Source organism: Cryptomeria japonica, chromosome 3 (genome assembly GCF_030272615.1).
Source record: "Cryptomeria japonica chromosome 3, Sugi_1.0, whole genome shotgun sequence".
NCBI classification, from domain to species: domain Eukaryota; kingdom Viridiplantae; phylum Streptophyta; class Pinopsida; order Cupressales; family Cupressaceae; genus Cryptomeria; species Cryptomeria japonica.
This window is the reverse complement of record NC_081407.1, coordinates 851,217,103-851,235,323: the sequence shown is the minus strand read 5'-3', so window position 1 is coordinate 851,235,323 and position 18,221 is coordinate 851,217,103. Positions and strand designations below refer to the sequence as shown.

Here is an 18,221-nt window from a genome sequence, read left to right as displayed (position 1 = left end):
TCAAATGTCACTGCTAGAGAAGGATTTAAAATTTGAGCAATCATTAGCATGTAATGAGTTGGCATGTTTGCTTCAGCATCCTCTCCAAAAATTTGGCAGAGTGACCACTATAATCCCTTGGCTCTCAGAGTGAATAGATTTAGAGAAAGGCTCCATAGTATTGGGTCCTACAACAGATAATCCACCTATTTTAACAAAGAATTCTTTAAGAGGCCCATTCCTAAGGTGATTCCTCTATGCATTATAAACCTGAGCCAATGATTTGAAATTGATGGGTTCCAAATAGTTGGACACTTCACTAAGCCCGAATGCATTTCTGAACTCCTCATCATTAATCTCAATGAGGGTTTTTTCATTTATGTCCCTAATACTCTTTGTAATTGGGTCATAATTGTGTGCAACTTGAGTTAGAAGGTCTACATCCATGAACACCCCAGGAACTACCAATTTGTCTACATCCAACTCCCAAATGTTGTTCATTGGGGCTGAGGAGTGTCTCATACCAAATCCAACTTTAAACAAACCCAACCCAGGCAACCCTACCTGTGGGTCTCTCAACCAATTGCCTTTGTCATACAATCTGTCTCTTATTCTTAAACGAGGATCTTTTAGCACCAACTCTTTAGTCTTGGCTGCCACGGTAGTTGACATGGTTAACTGCTCCAGGAAATCATCACAAATAGCCCTCTCATGGTAATTGACTTTCCCTAAGAACTCCCTTTTAGGTGCCATCTCAATAATACTATGCAAGTAGATTAATTACTAGCCACAGTAGTTCTATAACAGATCAAAACCCCAATTCAAACAAACTGTCAAGTAATTGCTAAGCAAAAGTATGAGAGAACTTGTTCTTAGCTTGAAGAATTCTGCTTTGCACCCACTTCTTCGCAACAGCTCTTCGAAATGATACCTACATTCAATTGATGTGAGACCATATACGGCAATCAGGCTCTTAACTGCAACATTGATACCGCATGCTTCGATTGTCCTTTCAGAATTGAATTCATAGAAGAATTCAAAAATTTTGCTCCAACGGGTCATAACACACCTGTGTATTTTTTTTTCCACTCTTTCGTCGTTTCGCAGAGCATAACATCCTTGCACGTTCATCTAGCGAAACCACGCTGGCCACTAGATCATATCAAACTTGCACTGCCTTTACCCTTTTACCTTTCCTCATCCGGCAACGAGCTAAAAATCCTTTCGCTACTTCGCAGATAGTAGCCAACATGCACTTTAACCCAGCGAAGCCACGCCAATCGTCCGATCAGATGGAACTTGATCGGTCTTTATCTTCGTTTGACCTCTTTACGTTAATGTCAGGCCCTACCTTCTTTTTGCCACTTTGCGGGCCTTAACCCTCACGCATTTTCCTTTCACGAAGCCGCGCCAAGTGTTAGATGGAACTCTAATCACTCGGCCTTTAACTCCGACCGAGACCCTCAACCTTTTTAACTAACCGCGCCTCATCTTGACAGCTAACGGTTTTCGCTATTTCGCAGAGGTTAATCCGCTTCCATCTTTGGGCCACGAAACAATGAGAAACGTTGGATCAATCTTGGGATGAATGCCTTTTAAGTGGGCCCTTTATCTAGGTACTACTTACCCCACTTGTTCACCGGTTAACAAATGCCACGTGACACTTGGCCATTAGCCCTGGAAATTCGTTCAGGTTTAGTTCTGCGTCAACCACATGTCTTACTTCGATATTCCCCATCGAGCCCCACAAAAAGCAACAACTGTTATGCCACGTCATGCCCTCATGTGACTTCCATCTGTCTTTCGCTACTTCGCGAACACTAATCTCTGGTTAGTTTGCAACCACGAAACAACAAGAACCATTGGATCAAAACAGAGTTGATCGTCTTTTATCTTCGTGCCTTGCCTGCTCTTTGGGCCCACCGGCCCTTAATCCTCAAATTTAACTCGCTGAACACTTTGATTTTCGGCCACGTCACTTTCTTACTTGCCACTTAAACCAGCGGGACTGCTCACTTGGAATGCCATGTCATTTTCGCCACTTCGCGAAAGCCATTTTCCGAGCATCTTCATCTTGCAAAACTGCACTGGCCGTTAGATCTCAAGGACTTGCGCATCTGTTATGCCTCTTATAAACCTCCTCACTCGGGCCCATCAACCTTTCGCCATTTCGCGAAGAGTAAACTACAAGCATCTCTCGGTTGTGAAACAACGTGGGCCATTGATCTCTTTCAAAACTAACCACCTTTTAGACAAAAGAGAAGTCTTCACCGCTGGGTCCCGCCAACCCTTTTCGCCACTTCGCGAAAGGTAACTTACTTGCTTATTTCGGCTGCGAATCAAAGCGAGCCGTTGGATTCAAAACGAGATGGAGTCTCGTTAAGCTGGCCGCCAATGCACGCGGTCAAGCCTGCTTTTGCCTTTCGCTATTTCGCATAGCTTAACACACCAACAACTTCGCCTAACGAAACAGCGAAAGTCGTAAATTTATCTGAGAGTTGCGCGATACTTACGAGACACGACAACATTTAAGAAAGGGCATAAGAGATAGGCGTAAATTTTTACAATTATTTAACGACCGCCTAGGCAAGTAACAAGGGCGGGGGACACTTTACACGACTTAAAGACCCATTACTTAAGTGAATAAAGTAATGCAGAAATAGAAGCCAGAGGGTTTTTTATCAGACATTTGAGCGATTAAAAACTAAACCCTTAACCCTTAAAGACCTAGAACAGATTTGAAGCAACTAATAGCATACCTGACTCAAAATTTTCAAAACTAAGCCAATCATGGGAAAAGAAAACCCATTTCTTAAACAATGATAACACCTTAAAAACCTGTTTTTACTTAATCAAAAACATGTGACGAGGCATAATCTTTAATCTGCAACATTATCATTAGGTACAATTGAAGCACTTGCAATTGTTAAACTCAACACACAATCAGAATTTGCAAGAAGTGCAACACAATCAATGTACAACATTCCCCTAAGGAAGGACAGATTAAGAATTAATTTATGGAGTCCCCCTAAATGGGGAGTACAAAAACAAATATTTGAATGAAGTATTGATCATCATTGCAATAACTTGGCAACATCCTTCACATTACCATCATCACAACTCAACAATTCAGATTGCAGACCAGAAAGCAAGTATACCTTCAATCCATTATAGCAACTAAGCTTTTTAGTTAAGAAAGAAAAAAAAGGGTATTAATGTCCATGACTAAACCAAGTAGGTCAAAGAGATCCTGTAGTAAAATGTGGGTTGTTAATCAAAGAACCCTCTTTGATCTTTTGGTTAAAGACCCATATCCAAAAGTAGGAGGTTGTGAGCTGCATCCAAATTTAATAAGCTTAAGCATCTTTTATGTCAGAAAATGTAGTTTGTATGTAACACATGATAAGGACTTAGATCTTACAATTATAACACTTTTGAACTAAGCAAGAAAGCTTCAAGTTTGTTTACGGAATCAGAATTGATCTTAAGTGATCCATTTAAAGATGTATTTTGAAAATTCTCAATTACGTAGCCAATGCCCTCCTGCAGAAGCCACTCCAAAATCAGCTATGAGAATGATGGGTGTGAAAGGACTTACACTATATCATCTGAAGAGCCATCTTCGGGTATGGTGAATAATCTTGCCATTCTTATTCTGGACATTTAAGTCCTGCAATTTAGCTTGCATCATAGCCTGAGAATCTTTCTCTCATCATCATTACCGAAATTTGGGCTTGGAAAACAACCACAAAAAGAAGAGAACATTGAGATGGCTAAAAATGGTAAGTTTTGAACTGCACAAGAATCGCATTGAGGAGTCCTAATGTGTCACACAGCAATAGCACACCAAACCATCAGGAGTAAGCCGTATATTTTATTTTTGTTGGAAACTGTCTTATTAAGATTAATCTGTATACTCCACAGTTATTGTTTAGATTAACTCCTTTGATTGGCTGGCAGGGCAATGCATATTGCAGAGGCCCTGAATGCTCAGATAGAGGTACAGAGAGGTTACATGAACAACTAGAGGTGTGGCTATCTCAGTGGTGCAATAAATCAATAAAATCTTTGAATAGATTTTTCTTATTTTTTTGTGCATACCTTGATTTATATATGGTATAAACTCTAAGATTTCCTTAATTTGACAATAAAATAGGTTCAAAGACACTTGCAGTTGAGGATAGAGTCACATGGAAAGTACTTGCAGGCAATATTGGAGAAGGCACAGAGAGCACTTGCATCACAATCCTATCATAAGGACTTGAAGCTGCAAGAACAGAGCTTGCAGATTTAGCAAAAAGGGTTATCACAGACTGCAGGCACTCATGTTTATAGACAAAAATCAGAAGATTATATTGGAGAAAGCACAGAGAGCACCTGCACCACAATCCTGTCCTTCAGAAGGACTTCAAGCTGCAAGGACAGAGCTTGCAGATTTAGCAAAAAGGGTTAAGACTGCAGGCACTCTCATGTTTATAGAAAAAATCAGAAGATTATAGTGGACAGGAACAGTCCTGTATTACACATTATTCCTATTAAAACTATTTGGAAGACTTTGTTGACAAGGATCATGTAGAACAAAAAGGCAAATGAACCTGATAAACACAATTGTAGAAAAAAGGTCCAGAACATACTATTATGAAGACCTATGTACTTCTGAACTTCAAGACTTATGTCTGAAGATTTCAAGAAAAGAACCTCTAGCCGTTGAGTCATTTTCTTCGAGAAGACCATTGTGGGAATCCTCTGAAACCGAAAAAAAGTAGTATTTGGCCAGCTAGGACAGATGACTCATTAAGAGATAAGGATAAACTGAAAAAGCTTTCAAAGGATCTGACTGTTATCGGCCCTGATGTATCAGATGACACAATGATTTCTCATTCCAGTGCATCTGCATTTCAGGACTACCATGAATATGGAGAAGAGATAGACAGGAGCTATAAATCTTGATGCTGACAATCCTCAGATACTGCAAGTTAATAAACGCATCCTCTTTATAGTAGAGGAAATAAGCACAAAAGAACAGAACAAACAAGCACATAGGACTTCGTAACCCTTGACATCTGTTTATGGTATTCATTATTCAGAATATGAAAATTACATCTCCAAAACTCCAGCTCCCCTTTATATTCAAAAATAAACCCAAAACAGAAAAAAATCAGATCCTAATTTAACTCCTATGAAGATTGCCAGGCAACAGCAGTCAAGAAACAGTTGCATGATGATTCTCCCCATCTTTTAGAATTTTGAACCTCCTGGTTCAAAGCCCATTTTACACGAACACTCATTAGCAATCAAAACTTTAAGAATCTTAATAACCTAACTATTACAAAAAAAACTTGGAGATACAAAATTGTCTTTTATCTCAAGATGCTATTGCACCAAACATCCAGAAAAGAGTTTGGAATAGATGATAGAACCATCCTTCTAACCTGAAAAACCAAGGCACAACATTCCCTTCCACCAGATCAAATATCTCTTCAAATCATCACATTTTTTCTTTTTTCACTTCCAACCACTTGTTGAAATAGACATCCTTCTCCTTTGCCAGTTGGTCTTCTTCCTCTCTTCCCAGCTTCTTGAAGGCTTAGGAATTTTCCTCCATTGAAAATCATCATCGTTTTTTACACCAATTGTATCCCCTACACATAAATCATTTAAAACAAAAATTAAGTTAAGGTAATAAAAATCTCGCAAAAGTGCTTTCTCCTCTTCTACATTATGCCATTTAGGCATGCTTTCCTTTTCATATTTTGTGAGGTGGCCTTCATTTCTTAGCTCAATGTGATGTTTTTCAGAAAAAACCTTTTGGACATTTTTCTTTATGCCATAACAGTTCATTTCTTTACTCTCTCCCTCAATTATTCTTGTTTTCTCCTTGTGTAAGTGATGATCTTCTACTCCTTTTTCATCACCAATGGGATCATCTAAACATTCTTCTAGCTGTTTTTGAGATGTTGTGCTCTCAAAAGTTATTCAATCTTCATCACATATGGGTCTCCCAAAGATCTCCATCTCTACTGCAGTTTCCTCTCCAACGTGGACTGCTTCCACTACTACAACAATTTCAGCCTCCTCTTGTGATAGGTTGCATTGCAGTCTTTCAACTCTTCTCTTTCTGCATTGTAATCTTCAATGCCTTCCCTTTCTTTGGGGTAACACAACTCAACGGCACCATCAAACTCAACTATCTATTCATCTCCATCCCATTCATCTATTTCTACTTTATGTGACTCTTGGAAAATTTCATTCAAGGGTCTCTATCCATTAATATTTCTGCCACATCTTCAAGGGATTCTATCTTTCCCTGTCCTAACAGTTCCACTCCATGTCTGATTCTTGACTCAATGCCTTTCCTCTCTAAGAATGGCTCTTGCCCACAAAGTGGATATTTTATTTCACCATTATTTTTTACCTTCTCACAACTCTTCATTGTCCTTGATGTAGATTTCTTTCTCATTGGCTGCCTATTGTTGCATGCCTCATAATCTTACAAACATGCACCATAACTCCTCCAATTCAAGCTCTTATTGTTGCAGTTCCTTTTGCTAGTCCTTTGTTAGATCCCGCCTTTGCCTATGTTTGATCTTTTCTTCCACTTTGGTTACCCTCTTTCTTGTATTATGGTATAACTCCATATCTAGATTCATAACCATATCTACAGCTCTAAAATAGAGCTGCAACTCTTTCCTCCTCTTTTGTTTTGGATGGATAATCTATTAACCATACACCAGCATTATTTTGATATTCATCATCTCTATAAAAAATTAATACAAATTTAGAAAGCATATCTACAGTTGCATACTCCATTGGCTAAAACGAAATGACATCAAATATTTTCAGACTATGCGACACAGTCTTCATAATCCTCCACAATGTCTCCACAGCAATATAATGTGTTCTAACTTGTTCAGTTCAGATGAAACAAATTTTCTACAGCAGAGGTTACATAAAGGACTAATGAAATGTAATCGGATTCATCATTAGAAAACTTGACAAGTAGATTTTTGTTGTATTTCCATAACAAAAAAATAAAAACAAAGATGAAACAAATTTTCTACAGCAGAGGTTACATAGAGGACTAATGAAATGTAATCAGATTCATAATTAGAAAACTTGACAAGTAGATTTTTGTTGTATTTCCATAACAAAAAAATAAAAACAAAGCAGCTACCAATGAAGACTGCATTTCTAACATATGAAGTTCCCCTCTCCCAAAACTCCTCTGTTGACTTGCCAGGCTTCTACTTGATCACCTTAAAAAATTCATCATGCAATTTCTATACTGCACTGACCATTGGAGCATTTTTCTACCAAGCAAATTTTGAAAAAACATTGAATCTCTCAGGTGCATCAGAGGAACAACAAGCAGCTCCAAAACATTCCACCAAAGTCAGCAATGTCCATCGACAGGTTGAAGTGCCTTTTCTTTTCCAAGTTGCGGGCTTCTTCTCCAGCACATATGCCTAAATCTTGTCTTCCCCTCCAAAACTTCTTCAGTCTATAAGAAAAATTCTCCTAAACGAACATGGCCTGTCTCCTCAAAATCAAACATAGGAAATGTTTGCTTTAGTACCAAACTGGTGCAAACAATCCTCAAATCCTGCAAGTTAATAAACACATCCTCTGTATAATAGAGGAAATAAGCACAATAGAACAAAACAAACAAGAATAGCAAGAATATAGGGCTTCATACCCCTTGAATTTGTTTATGGTATTCATTATTCAGAATATGAAAATTACATCTCCAAAACTCCAGTTCCTATGATTCCAGATCCCCTTTTTATTCAAAAATAAACCCCTAATTATCTCCTTAAACAGAAACTCAACTCCTAAATTATCTCCTACAAAGTCTACAAGTAACAACAGCCCAAAACAAAATTAAAAAAAAATCCTAATTTAACTTCTACGAAGACTACTACGCAACAATAGTCAAGAAACAGTTACATCATTCTCCCCGTCTTCTAGAATTTTGAACCTCCTGGTTCAAAAGCCAATTTTACATAAACACTCGTCAACAATCAAAACTCTAAAAATCTCAACCTAACTATTACAACAACAACAACAAAAAATTGGCTGCTATTACGTCAAACATCCAGAAAAGAATTTGGAATAGAAGATAGAATCATCCTTTTGACTTGAAAACCCAGGCATGACGTTCCCTTCCACCAGATCAAATATCCCTTCAAATCATCACATTTTTTCTTTTTTTCACTTCAAACCACTTGTTGGAATAGAGATACTTCTCCTTTGTCAGTTGGTCAGCTTCCTCTCTTCCCAACTCCTTGAATGCTTAGGAATTCTCCTCCATTGAAAATCATCATTGCTTTTTACACCATTTGTATCCCCTGCACATAAATCATTTAAAACAGAAATAAAGTTAAGGTAATAAAAATCTCCCAAAAGTGCTTTCTCCTCTTCTACATTATGCCATTTAGGGATGCTTTCCTTTCATATTTTGTGAGGTGGCCTTCATTTCTTAGCTCAAAGTGATGTTTTTCACAAAAATCCTTTTGGACATTTTTCTTTATGCCATAATGGTTCATATCTTTACTCTCTACAACTAAAATTGTTCTTTCCTTATGGAAGTAATAATCTTCTACTCCTTTTTCATCACTAATGGGATCCCCTAAACATTCTTCTAGCTGTTTTTGACATGTGTTCTCAAAAAAAATTAAACCTTCATCACATATGGGTCTCCCAAAGATCTCCATCTCTGCTGCAGTTTCCTGTCCAGCATAAACTGCTTCCACTACTACAACAATTTGGGCCTCCTCTTGTGATAGGCTGCATTCCTTTTGATTGCAGTCTTTCAACTCTTATCTTTCTACATTGTAATCTTCAAAGCCTTCCCCTTCTTTGGGGTAACACAACTCAACAGCTCCATCAAACTCAACCATCTATTCATCTTCATCCCATTCAACTATTTCTACTTTATGTGACTCTTGGAAGGTTTCATTCAAGGGTCTTTTTATCCATTAATATTTCTGCTAGATCTTAAAGGGATTCCATCTTTCCTATCCTAACAATTCCACTCCTTGTCTGATTCTTGAGTCAATTACTTTCCCCTCTGAGAATGGCTCTTGCCCACAAAGTGGATTTTTATTTCACCATTCTTTTTTACCTTCTCACAACTCTTCAATGTCTTTGATGTAGATTTCTTTCTCATTAACTGCTTATTGTTGCATGCCTCATAATCTTCCAACATGCACCATGACTCCTCCAATTCAAACTCTAATTGGTGTAGTTCCTTTTGCGGGTACTTTGTTAGATTCCGCCTCTACCTGTGTTTGATCTTTTTTTTCCACTTTGGTTATCCTCTTTGTTGCATTATGGTATAACTCCATATCTAGATTCATACTCATATCTACAGCCCTAAAATAGAGCTACAACTCTTTCCTCCTCTTTTGTTTTGGATGGATGATCTACTAACCATACACCAACATTATTTTGACATTCATCATCTCTTTAAAAAATTAATACAAATTTAGAGAGCATATCTACAAGCCCCATAGGCGTAAAACAAAATGACCTCAACTATTTTCAGACTATACAGCACTGTCTTCAGATTCTTCCAAAGTGTCTCCACAACAATATGCTGTGTTCTAACTTGTTCAGTTCAGATGAAACAAATTTTCTACAACAGAGATTACATAAAGGACAAATGAAATGTGATCGAATTCATCATAAGAAAACTCGACATGTAAATTTTTGTTGTATTTCCATAATCAAAAATAAAAACAAATCAGTTACCAATGAAGACTGCCTTTTTACCATATGAAGTTCCTCTCTCCCAAAACTTCTCTGTTGACTTGTCTGCTTCTACTTGGTCACCTTAAAAACTTCACGGTGCAATTTCTATACTCACCATTGGAGCATTTTTCTGCCAACCAAATTTTTAGAAAACATTGAATCTCTCAGGTTCATTAGAAAAACAACAAGTAGCTCAAAAACACTCCACCAAAGTTGGCAACATCCATCGACAGGTTGATGTGCCTTTTCTTTACCAAGCTCAGGCTTCTTCCCCAGCACAAATGCCTAAATCTTGTCTTCCCCTCTACAGCTTCTTCGATCACAAGAAAAATTCTCCTAAACAAACATGGTCTCCACCTCAAAGTCTCCTCAAAATCAGACATAGGAAAGATTTGCTCTACTACCAAACTGATGCAGACAATCCTCAGATCCTGCAAGTTAATAAACACATCCCCTGTATAATAGAGGAAATAAGCACAATAGAAAAGAAAAAACAAGAATAACAAGAATAGAGGGCTTCATACCCCTTGAAATCTATTTATGGTATTCATTATTCAGAATATGAAAATTACATCTCCAAAACTCCAGCTACTATTCCAACTCCCCTTTTTATTCAAAAATAAACACCTAAGTATCTCCTTAAACAGGAACTCAACTCCTAAATTATTTCCCATGGAGACTACAAGTAACAACAGCCCAAAACAGAAAAAAATCAGATCCTAATTTAACTCCTACGAAGACTGCTAGGCAACAGCAGTCAAGAAACAATTGCATCAAATCATCCCTAACATTAGAGTCGAGTGACTGTAGAAATAGTCAAAGGATTGGACCTAAAAATATCAGGATATGGAACCATGTCGTATAAGGGAAGGGAATTGAATCTCAATGTATTTGGATGGGGAAGGTGATTTGTCTAACACCTTCGTTGGAATATTTTATGAATGTTTTCAGGTTTCAGGATAGGGAAGGAAATTGAATCTCAATGTATTTGGATGGGGAAGGTGATTTGTTTGTCTAACACCTTCGTTGGAATATTTTATGAATGTTTTCAGGTTTCAGAAATACGAGTTATGTATATAATTTATTCTCAGATTTTAAGTCAGATTGTATATAATTTATGCTAAATCACTAAAACCACATCTTTTTTTACTGTTTGGGAAGACTCAATGTAACAGAGCAGTGAACAAAGAGTTGTTGTACAAGCTAAGGAACTATATGCAAGTTCATAATATACCAAAATCTGTCCAAGAAAAAGAGAACAGAGGTTACAGTTATGAACAGATTTCAACCGCTGATTAGAAACTTGACCTCTGAAGACGAAGCTGAACCGCCTTTTGGATATTATGATTGTGATGAAATGGATTATAGTCTCAACAAGCGTTGCTGCTGGTAATAAAGTTTTCTTGCAGAGCTATAATTTTGTCTATATTGTTATACATCTGATGTAAAACTTGTGATTGCTGTAGTCAACTCTGATATTTTTGTTTCTAATATTAATATTAATACGGGATAAACTTCAAACATAAAAATAAACTTACTGAATTCAAAATATATAACCTATACAGCAATAAATTCTTAGCATATATAGATTTTAAATCATCTGAGAGCTACCGTAGCTTATGAGTGTCTATTGAGGTGTTCATACACATCAAAGCTTAGAAACAGTCAAAGATCGAGAGTAGTAGCACACACAGCAGAACCCTGGAGGTCCAATGGTCTCTCAACTTCAATCAACTTAAATGTTCCTCCTGTCTCACTTGGAGGTTCAAGCATATAAAAACCTTGGTTAAGCTTGGAATCCAATTTGCGCACAAAGAGTTTATTGCTAAACACTACAGCAAAGTGAATGAACCAGCCCATATTCTTCATTGAAAAAGTCCCTACAACGTTCAGCTTATCTGGGCTAAAGTCATATTCAAACAATCCATTAACACTCAAGCCATAAAAGCGCCCAAATGCACTTACGAAACAGTGATGGCTACGGTTGACTCTATTCTCCAGAGCTGTCCAGCTTCTCATGTAAGAATTAAAAACCTTAAAGATGCCAGATGATCCCATTACATAAAACTTGCCATTAGCAAAAGCGCCAATAGAGCCGGAGGTCTTCTTGTAGGGTAGAAAATCCCAATTGTCCTCCTCCACATTGTAAACTGTAGCCCTATGGTGGCGGTGACCCCTTTCATACCCTCCACCAACATAAATCAGTCCCCTATGCTCATCCGCAGCGGAGGCAAAACTATACAGCCTTCTTGGCATTTGGGCACCTTGTCGCCATTTCGAACAAGCAAAATCGTACAACCACACACAACTTCTTTCAGAGCCTTTAATCGAATCCGTGATCAAAACCAGTTTTTGTTTCAAGAAATAGCAGTGACACATACCCTTAATTTGTGCAGGAATGCGCGGTAGACATTTGCACGAGTTCTTCTCCAGGTCGTATACCGCTACTCTGTCGCGAATGCCCTCTGTGTCCTGGACCACCATACAAATCCGTTGTTCGGAAATCTTCAATCTTTTTCTTTCTTGATAAAAGTGGGGGTTTTTCAATACGTCGTTCCATCTTTTACAGACACCCCTGAGGTTGTGATGAGAGTTCAACTCCACCCTCAAAAGGCATTCCCACCCAACTTCATCTGGAAGACCAGGAAACAGAGATCCCATTGCAATTATCGCAAATAGTGTGTATCAGAAATTGCACTCTAGGATTTATAGCAGAGAAGGGCTGGATCTTATGTATCTTTGAGTAACAACTTGATCTTCTGTACTTGATCTTCTCTATTAACAAGCACGTATTTCAAATTATACTTCATTTGTTTCCTTTTTGTTGTGCCGACAGAAGCTACCTATTAATTCATTCAAATTATAATGTGAATTAAAAAAAGAGTGATCATTTATTTAGAGGAGTTATTTTTTAATGTTATTTTAAAAGTTTTCCTTTACTTAAATATTTAAATATTATTTTTGATTTTTACGTCGAAGGCATATCTTATACGAGATGGACAAGCTCAGTTTGTCCATCAACGATCAACAGTCATACAAAGACAATGTAAAACGATTGCACTTCCTACAACCGTAAATCCATTTTCTATTAGTGCATAATGATGTTGCCCTATTGTCATCTCTTGTGTAAGAGATGGGACAGCAAAATAAATGTGCATATTGATGTTGCCCTGCCCTCCCTATATGAAGTTAATCGGCTACCATTAAACATCCACGACTTAGGTTTTTCAAGAGGGAATGCAAGATGATAAAAATCCATCTGAAGTGTTGGATTTTTATTGCTTTTTGTTCTTCGTTGTTTGGTTTTCCACATTCATGTTGTCTTCCAATAATTTTGACTAGTCACCATAATCTTCTTCATTTTGCTCACATTGAGGAAATTTTGTGACTATAATTTTCAAATTTTTAAAAAAATTCTGCAGTGATTCTCTACAGATTCCACTTGCCATGGGAAAAGTTCGTTATGAAACTGAAATATCTTTTATTTCTTTTTTAGTATCCACTACTTTTCACTAATGACCCATATCAATACACTCTTCATGGCAAATGGTCATGTATCTGGGCATTTGGATATGACCCAAATATGGATACTTATGCAAATAAACCCAAATATGTTATCTTGGGGTATCTAGTAACTCTGCAACAATCATATGTCACTTGAAATTTCTTCCAAAATAATACTATATCAACTAAAATGATGGCACTTAGTGGCCCCAATAGCTGAAATATTCTTGCTTGATTTACACACTACATAAGTAAGGACATTTCCCCATTACCACTTTTTACTTGATTTCCATTATAAGAATAATTTTGCAATGATATAGGAATAGAAAAAATCAAATACTTTCATACTTAAGGTTGTGAACAAAATTCTCAACCTTCACAAAAGATAATTTATCGAGACATTCTTAGTAGCACCATGTTTGTAACTTAGATTTCCCAACTTAGGACTAATTAAAATATTTTCCTCAAATATACACACATATATCAATGGTTCATTGTTTGGTAGTTCAAAAAAGAGTGCATGATTTGGTGCATCTTCCTTCAACTTCGACTATTCAAATCAAACAAACTTGCAACATTTTCCACCTTCAATTCATTAATGTTTTGCTTCCACATACAGCCATTAGAAACCAATAAAACATGTTATCTTATAAAATAATATTTAACTCCATTTTGCTTGTTGGTTCTTCTTGTTATTTCTCCTTAATTTCTTCCTTGATATTCTCTTATGATTTAGGCTTAAGATCAACTATCACAATTTTATATTCCTTGAAAATATTTGGAAATATTCCTTTTCATTGGATGATTTACCCATACAATATTTATTTTTTTAATACTTTAAATTCTTGCTTTATTTCTATCATAGATTCTTCAAATGTCTTCATCTTTTTTATGTAATTACTAAACAGTTCTCTTCTTCAATATTAAATCTTCTTGTCACTCAAGAGTATCAATAATTTCAATAACCTACGAGTATGAAAGGTATGGGCTATATTTAAATCTACCACAAAACTACCAAATATACACTAGAAAGCTCACCCAAAATATTGTTAAACTACACCAACAAGATTTGAGAATTATATAACTCTTATGCAGTCGTGACCAAGGGTCTTATCAAATTGCCTAGTCATGTAGCTAACACAACACAATGAAAGAACAAATTCATAAAAAAAAACAATCTCATTGAATTTATTTGAATCTAAACTACACAGTTATAAATTACATTCATTGTAGCAATTACAATTTTATTATAGTCTTCTTCTTCAAGAATGCCAATTGGAACTTTAGAAATATTTATGCTCGCGTTCTCCCTCCAATTTTTACCATCTCCTTTGAAAAATATATTCTCTCCCATCAACTTTGAAAACCTATCAGTATCTCCTCATTGTCTAGCAATAGTCCTCACATCCATCAAGCAAGAATGGGTCTTATTAAATTCTATGATTTACTCTTTTTAACAAAACTAAATAAACTAAAAGGTTGATCGTTGCAGCTAAACCATCTTAGGGGGTTACAAAGTTGGAACATCAAAATTCAACAAATAGTTACTGTTTATGGTAAAAATGGAAACAACAATATTGAAAGACTAAATAGATTCAACCACAAAACCCTAGCCTAACAACAACAAAGATCCACCATAACATATGAAGATTGCCTAAGGCAATGCAAATCAAATGAAATCACAAATATTATACCATCACATGTCCAATAGGGTTTTGATATCCATTCTTTCTATCTCCATTGATCTTGCTTGATATATTTGCTCTCAGATTTTATGTGTGCACAAGAGTTCAACAAAGAACGGAAGTGTGGTTGCAAGTAGGCTTGATCGCATATGAAAGTTTGAAAGCGTAGTTGGGGGTTGATAATGAAGGAAGCATCTCCTTATATAGAAGACACTATAAGAAATGGAAGGATAAGATTGAGAGGTGTAAAAGATAAATGGTCGGCTAGGATTAGAGGGTAGGTAGAGGAAATAAGAAAATAATGAAAGGGTAGCTAGTGTAGGAATTAAAATATGAATGACATGTGTCATAGGTAGAAAAGGGTAATGAATTAATTAATTAAATAAATATTTATCTAATTAATAGAAGAAATGGGATCAATTAAATAAATAAAAGTATTTATTTAATTTTGGAAAAAAGATAATTTAAATAAATAAAGGTATTTATTTAAATGAGAAATAAGGCTAGAAGAGGATAAATGAATTAATTAAATAAATAAAGATTTATTTAATTAATAGAAGAATTAGACTAAAATAGTTAAATAAATAAAAATATTTATTTAATTAGGCAAGATACTTTTAGGTGTCTACATTTTGCCTCTCTTTGAGACAATGCAACTTGTCGCGTTGTTTCAAAGAAGATAAGATGAATTGATACAAAGTTGCCCCAAGATGGGAATGATATGACCCCTTGAGAGATTGGATGAAAATATCTGAAAAGAGCATAGACAATCTCTTAATAAGAAATAAAGGCGAGAAAGGACTGACCAGATGGGATAGAGTGACTGAGTCATGGGATAAAGAAGATTGACTCAGAAGACGAGAACTAACGAGGACTAGGATAGTCGATAAGATAGATTACGAGGGAAAACATAGATAGATTACGAGGGAAAACATCCTCATTGTCACCCACGCATCTAAGAGATCAGAGTGCAGAGAGAGCAGAGAGCAGTCAGCAGTCAACAGTGATGGCATTGGTGCACAGATTTGATCACGTTCGCCGATATCAGAGGCTAGCAGAGGTAGAAGAGTCAGTGAGTACCACAAAACCTCCTTGTGCTTTGTTGCATTAATTATTGTCATAAATGTATGCTAGGTAGCGCAATAAATGCACTTTAGGTAAGTTGCAAAAAATGTCAAGTGGGAGGAAAAACGTTAAGGCGCGTCTGTGTTGGTGCTAGGTGCATCTAGGTAGGATAGGCGCGTCTGTGATTTCAGTAGCGTCTGTGTCAAATGTGAGCGCATCTATGTATTTTAGGCATGTTTGTGTCAAACAGAGGCACGTCTGTGTGATGCAGGCACGTCTGTACAAAGCAAGCGCGTTTAGGAAGTATGCAAGCATATTTGTTTTATGAATGTGTGCTTATATCTTCAAGGCCAAATCGGTAGTTCTGTGATAAACATACGTTGTTGATTGGATAAGTTGCTGATAGGATACACTCAAACAGGTCCTTTATGAAAGACTAGAATAGCAGATAGGGTTAGGATTGACAATTTTGTGATAGAATATACGTTGCCAATTAGGAAACTACTCAAGAGGATACACTCAAGCAGAGGCCATAGGATAGGATAGATTGAGGCACTCTGTGATGAACAGGGAGTAGCAAAGAAATTGACAATTATGTGATATAACATACCTTGCCAATTGGATTAGGTTGAAATTGACAATTTTGTGATAGAACATACGTTGTCAATTGGATAAGCTACTCAAGAGGATACACTTAAGTAGGTGCCCTAAAAGATATGATCAAAGCAACACTTTGTGATGAACAGGGAGTACCACTAGGATAAAAAGCAACACTTTGTGATGAACAGGGAGTACTACTAGGATAGAGTGTCATATGATGGATATAAGCACTAGGACAAAAAGCAGCACTTTGTGATGAACAAGGAGTACCACTACGATTGACATAGTTGATTTGCTTGACTAGAGGAGGACTTACCGATGCTGGAGTCACGAGAGAGATTCTCTTCAACTCAGAGTTTACAACCAGAGCTAACATTCAAGGATAGAGCAGCAGTTGAGGTCATGGGACTGCGATACATTATGTATGTGCCTGAGTTTTGGGCGAACATGGGATTGTTGACTGCATTAGCTGAGAGATGGCACTCAAAGACATGCACTTTTCATTTGTTGATGGGTGAGATGGTAGTCACCTTAGAAGATGTATATAGGATACTATGAATACTAATCAATGGGAAGTTAGTTCCTTATGATCGAGACAGAGACAAGGATGCACTGAGACGAGTGTTTCAGGATCCAGGACTGGAGATGAGGGTTGGACATGTGGCTTGGGACACCATGACACAGATAGGACTGGCACTACCGGCAATGTTAGAAGGAGTTATCAGTGGGTTCCTCTGTCCAGATAGGGCGACACGAGGGTTGACTATGGGATGGGGGAGGACACTGGAGACACTGGTGACTGAGCACACCAGGTTTGCATGGGGGTCGTGTTTGCTGGCACACTTCTATTATGAGTTGCATCAGTTTGTATATCATGGATCAACAGGATTAGGATGCAGAGTGACCTTGTTGCAAGTATGGGCTTATGATCATCTATCGATTACACGATCGATACACTGCAGGGGCAGAGGACATGGGCACAACTATGTTCATTTGTATGATATGATTACTTCTCAGCCATGGATTGGGAGGCTAGAGTATTGGTGTTGCGTATTGGATGAGATAGACAGTGTGGTATGGAGGTCATACCGAGACTGTGAGGAGTGGGAGGGCGACACAGTGGAGCTGCCATATGTGTTCTAGAGCAGGTATTTGATAGGGAGGACACTATATATCATTGAGCGGCAGTTGATTGACAGGGTATGCAGGCAATTTAGCAGGATACAACGGATGCCACGGGGGTCAGGGATGTATGCGTGGACCGTGAGGGATTAGGTGCATTTAGGGCCATTATTATCATATGATCAGGTTGTGACATAACTGCAAGAGATGGTTCACATGCCTTGGGACATATGGGCAGATGTGGAGGATGCAGGGATGGATGCAGAGTACACTGCATATTGGGCAGAGCATCCATTTTCACGATTGAAGGATCCAGGGGAACCGATAGATAGAGACGGTGGAGGTGATGGAGATGATAGTGGAGATGGCAGAGGTAGGGGCCGACGATGGAGGCGAGGCACGGTGGTAGAGAGGAGAGTGGCGTAGAGGAGAGAGGGCAGAGAGGAGAGACAAGCTCAACATGCTCATGTAGTGAGGGGTATAGGTGGATTGTCATTACAGGTGCCAGCAACA

General features: G+C 37.5%; 2 protein-coding genes across 2 annotated transcripts; one reads left to right on the top strand and one right to left on the bottom strand.

The window, feature by feature from the left end:
• The first annotated feature begins 3,482 nt into the window (after positions 1 to 3,482).
• LOC131047135 (myb family transcription factor APL-like) lies at positions 3,483 to 4,273 on the top strand. The gene is made up of 3 exons (XM_057980985.1): positions 3,483 to 3,605; positions 3,940 to 4,008; positions 4,136 to 4,273. The coding sequence occupies exons 1-3, from the start codon at positions 3,483 to 3,485 to the stop codon at positions 4,271 to 4,273; spliced, it is 330 nt and encodes a 109-aa protein (XP_057836968.1).
• A 7,124-nt stretch (positions 4,274 to 11,397) lies between these two features.
• LOC131047134 (F-box/kelch-repeat protein At1g80440) lies at positions 11,398 to 12,393 on the bottom strand. The gene has a single exon (XM_057980984.1). The coding sequence runs from the start codon at positions 12,391 to 12,393 to the stop codon at positions 11,398 to 11,400; it is 996 nt and encodes a 331-aa protein (XP_057836967.1).
• Between the last annotated feature and the right edge of the window lie 5,828 nt (positions 12,394 to 18,221).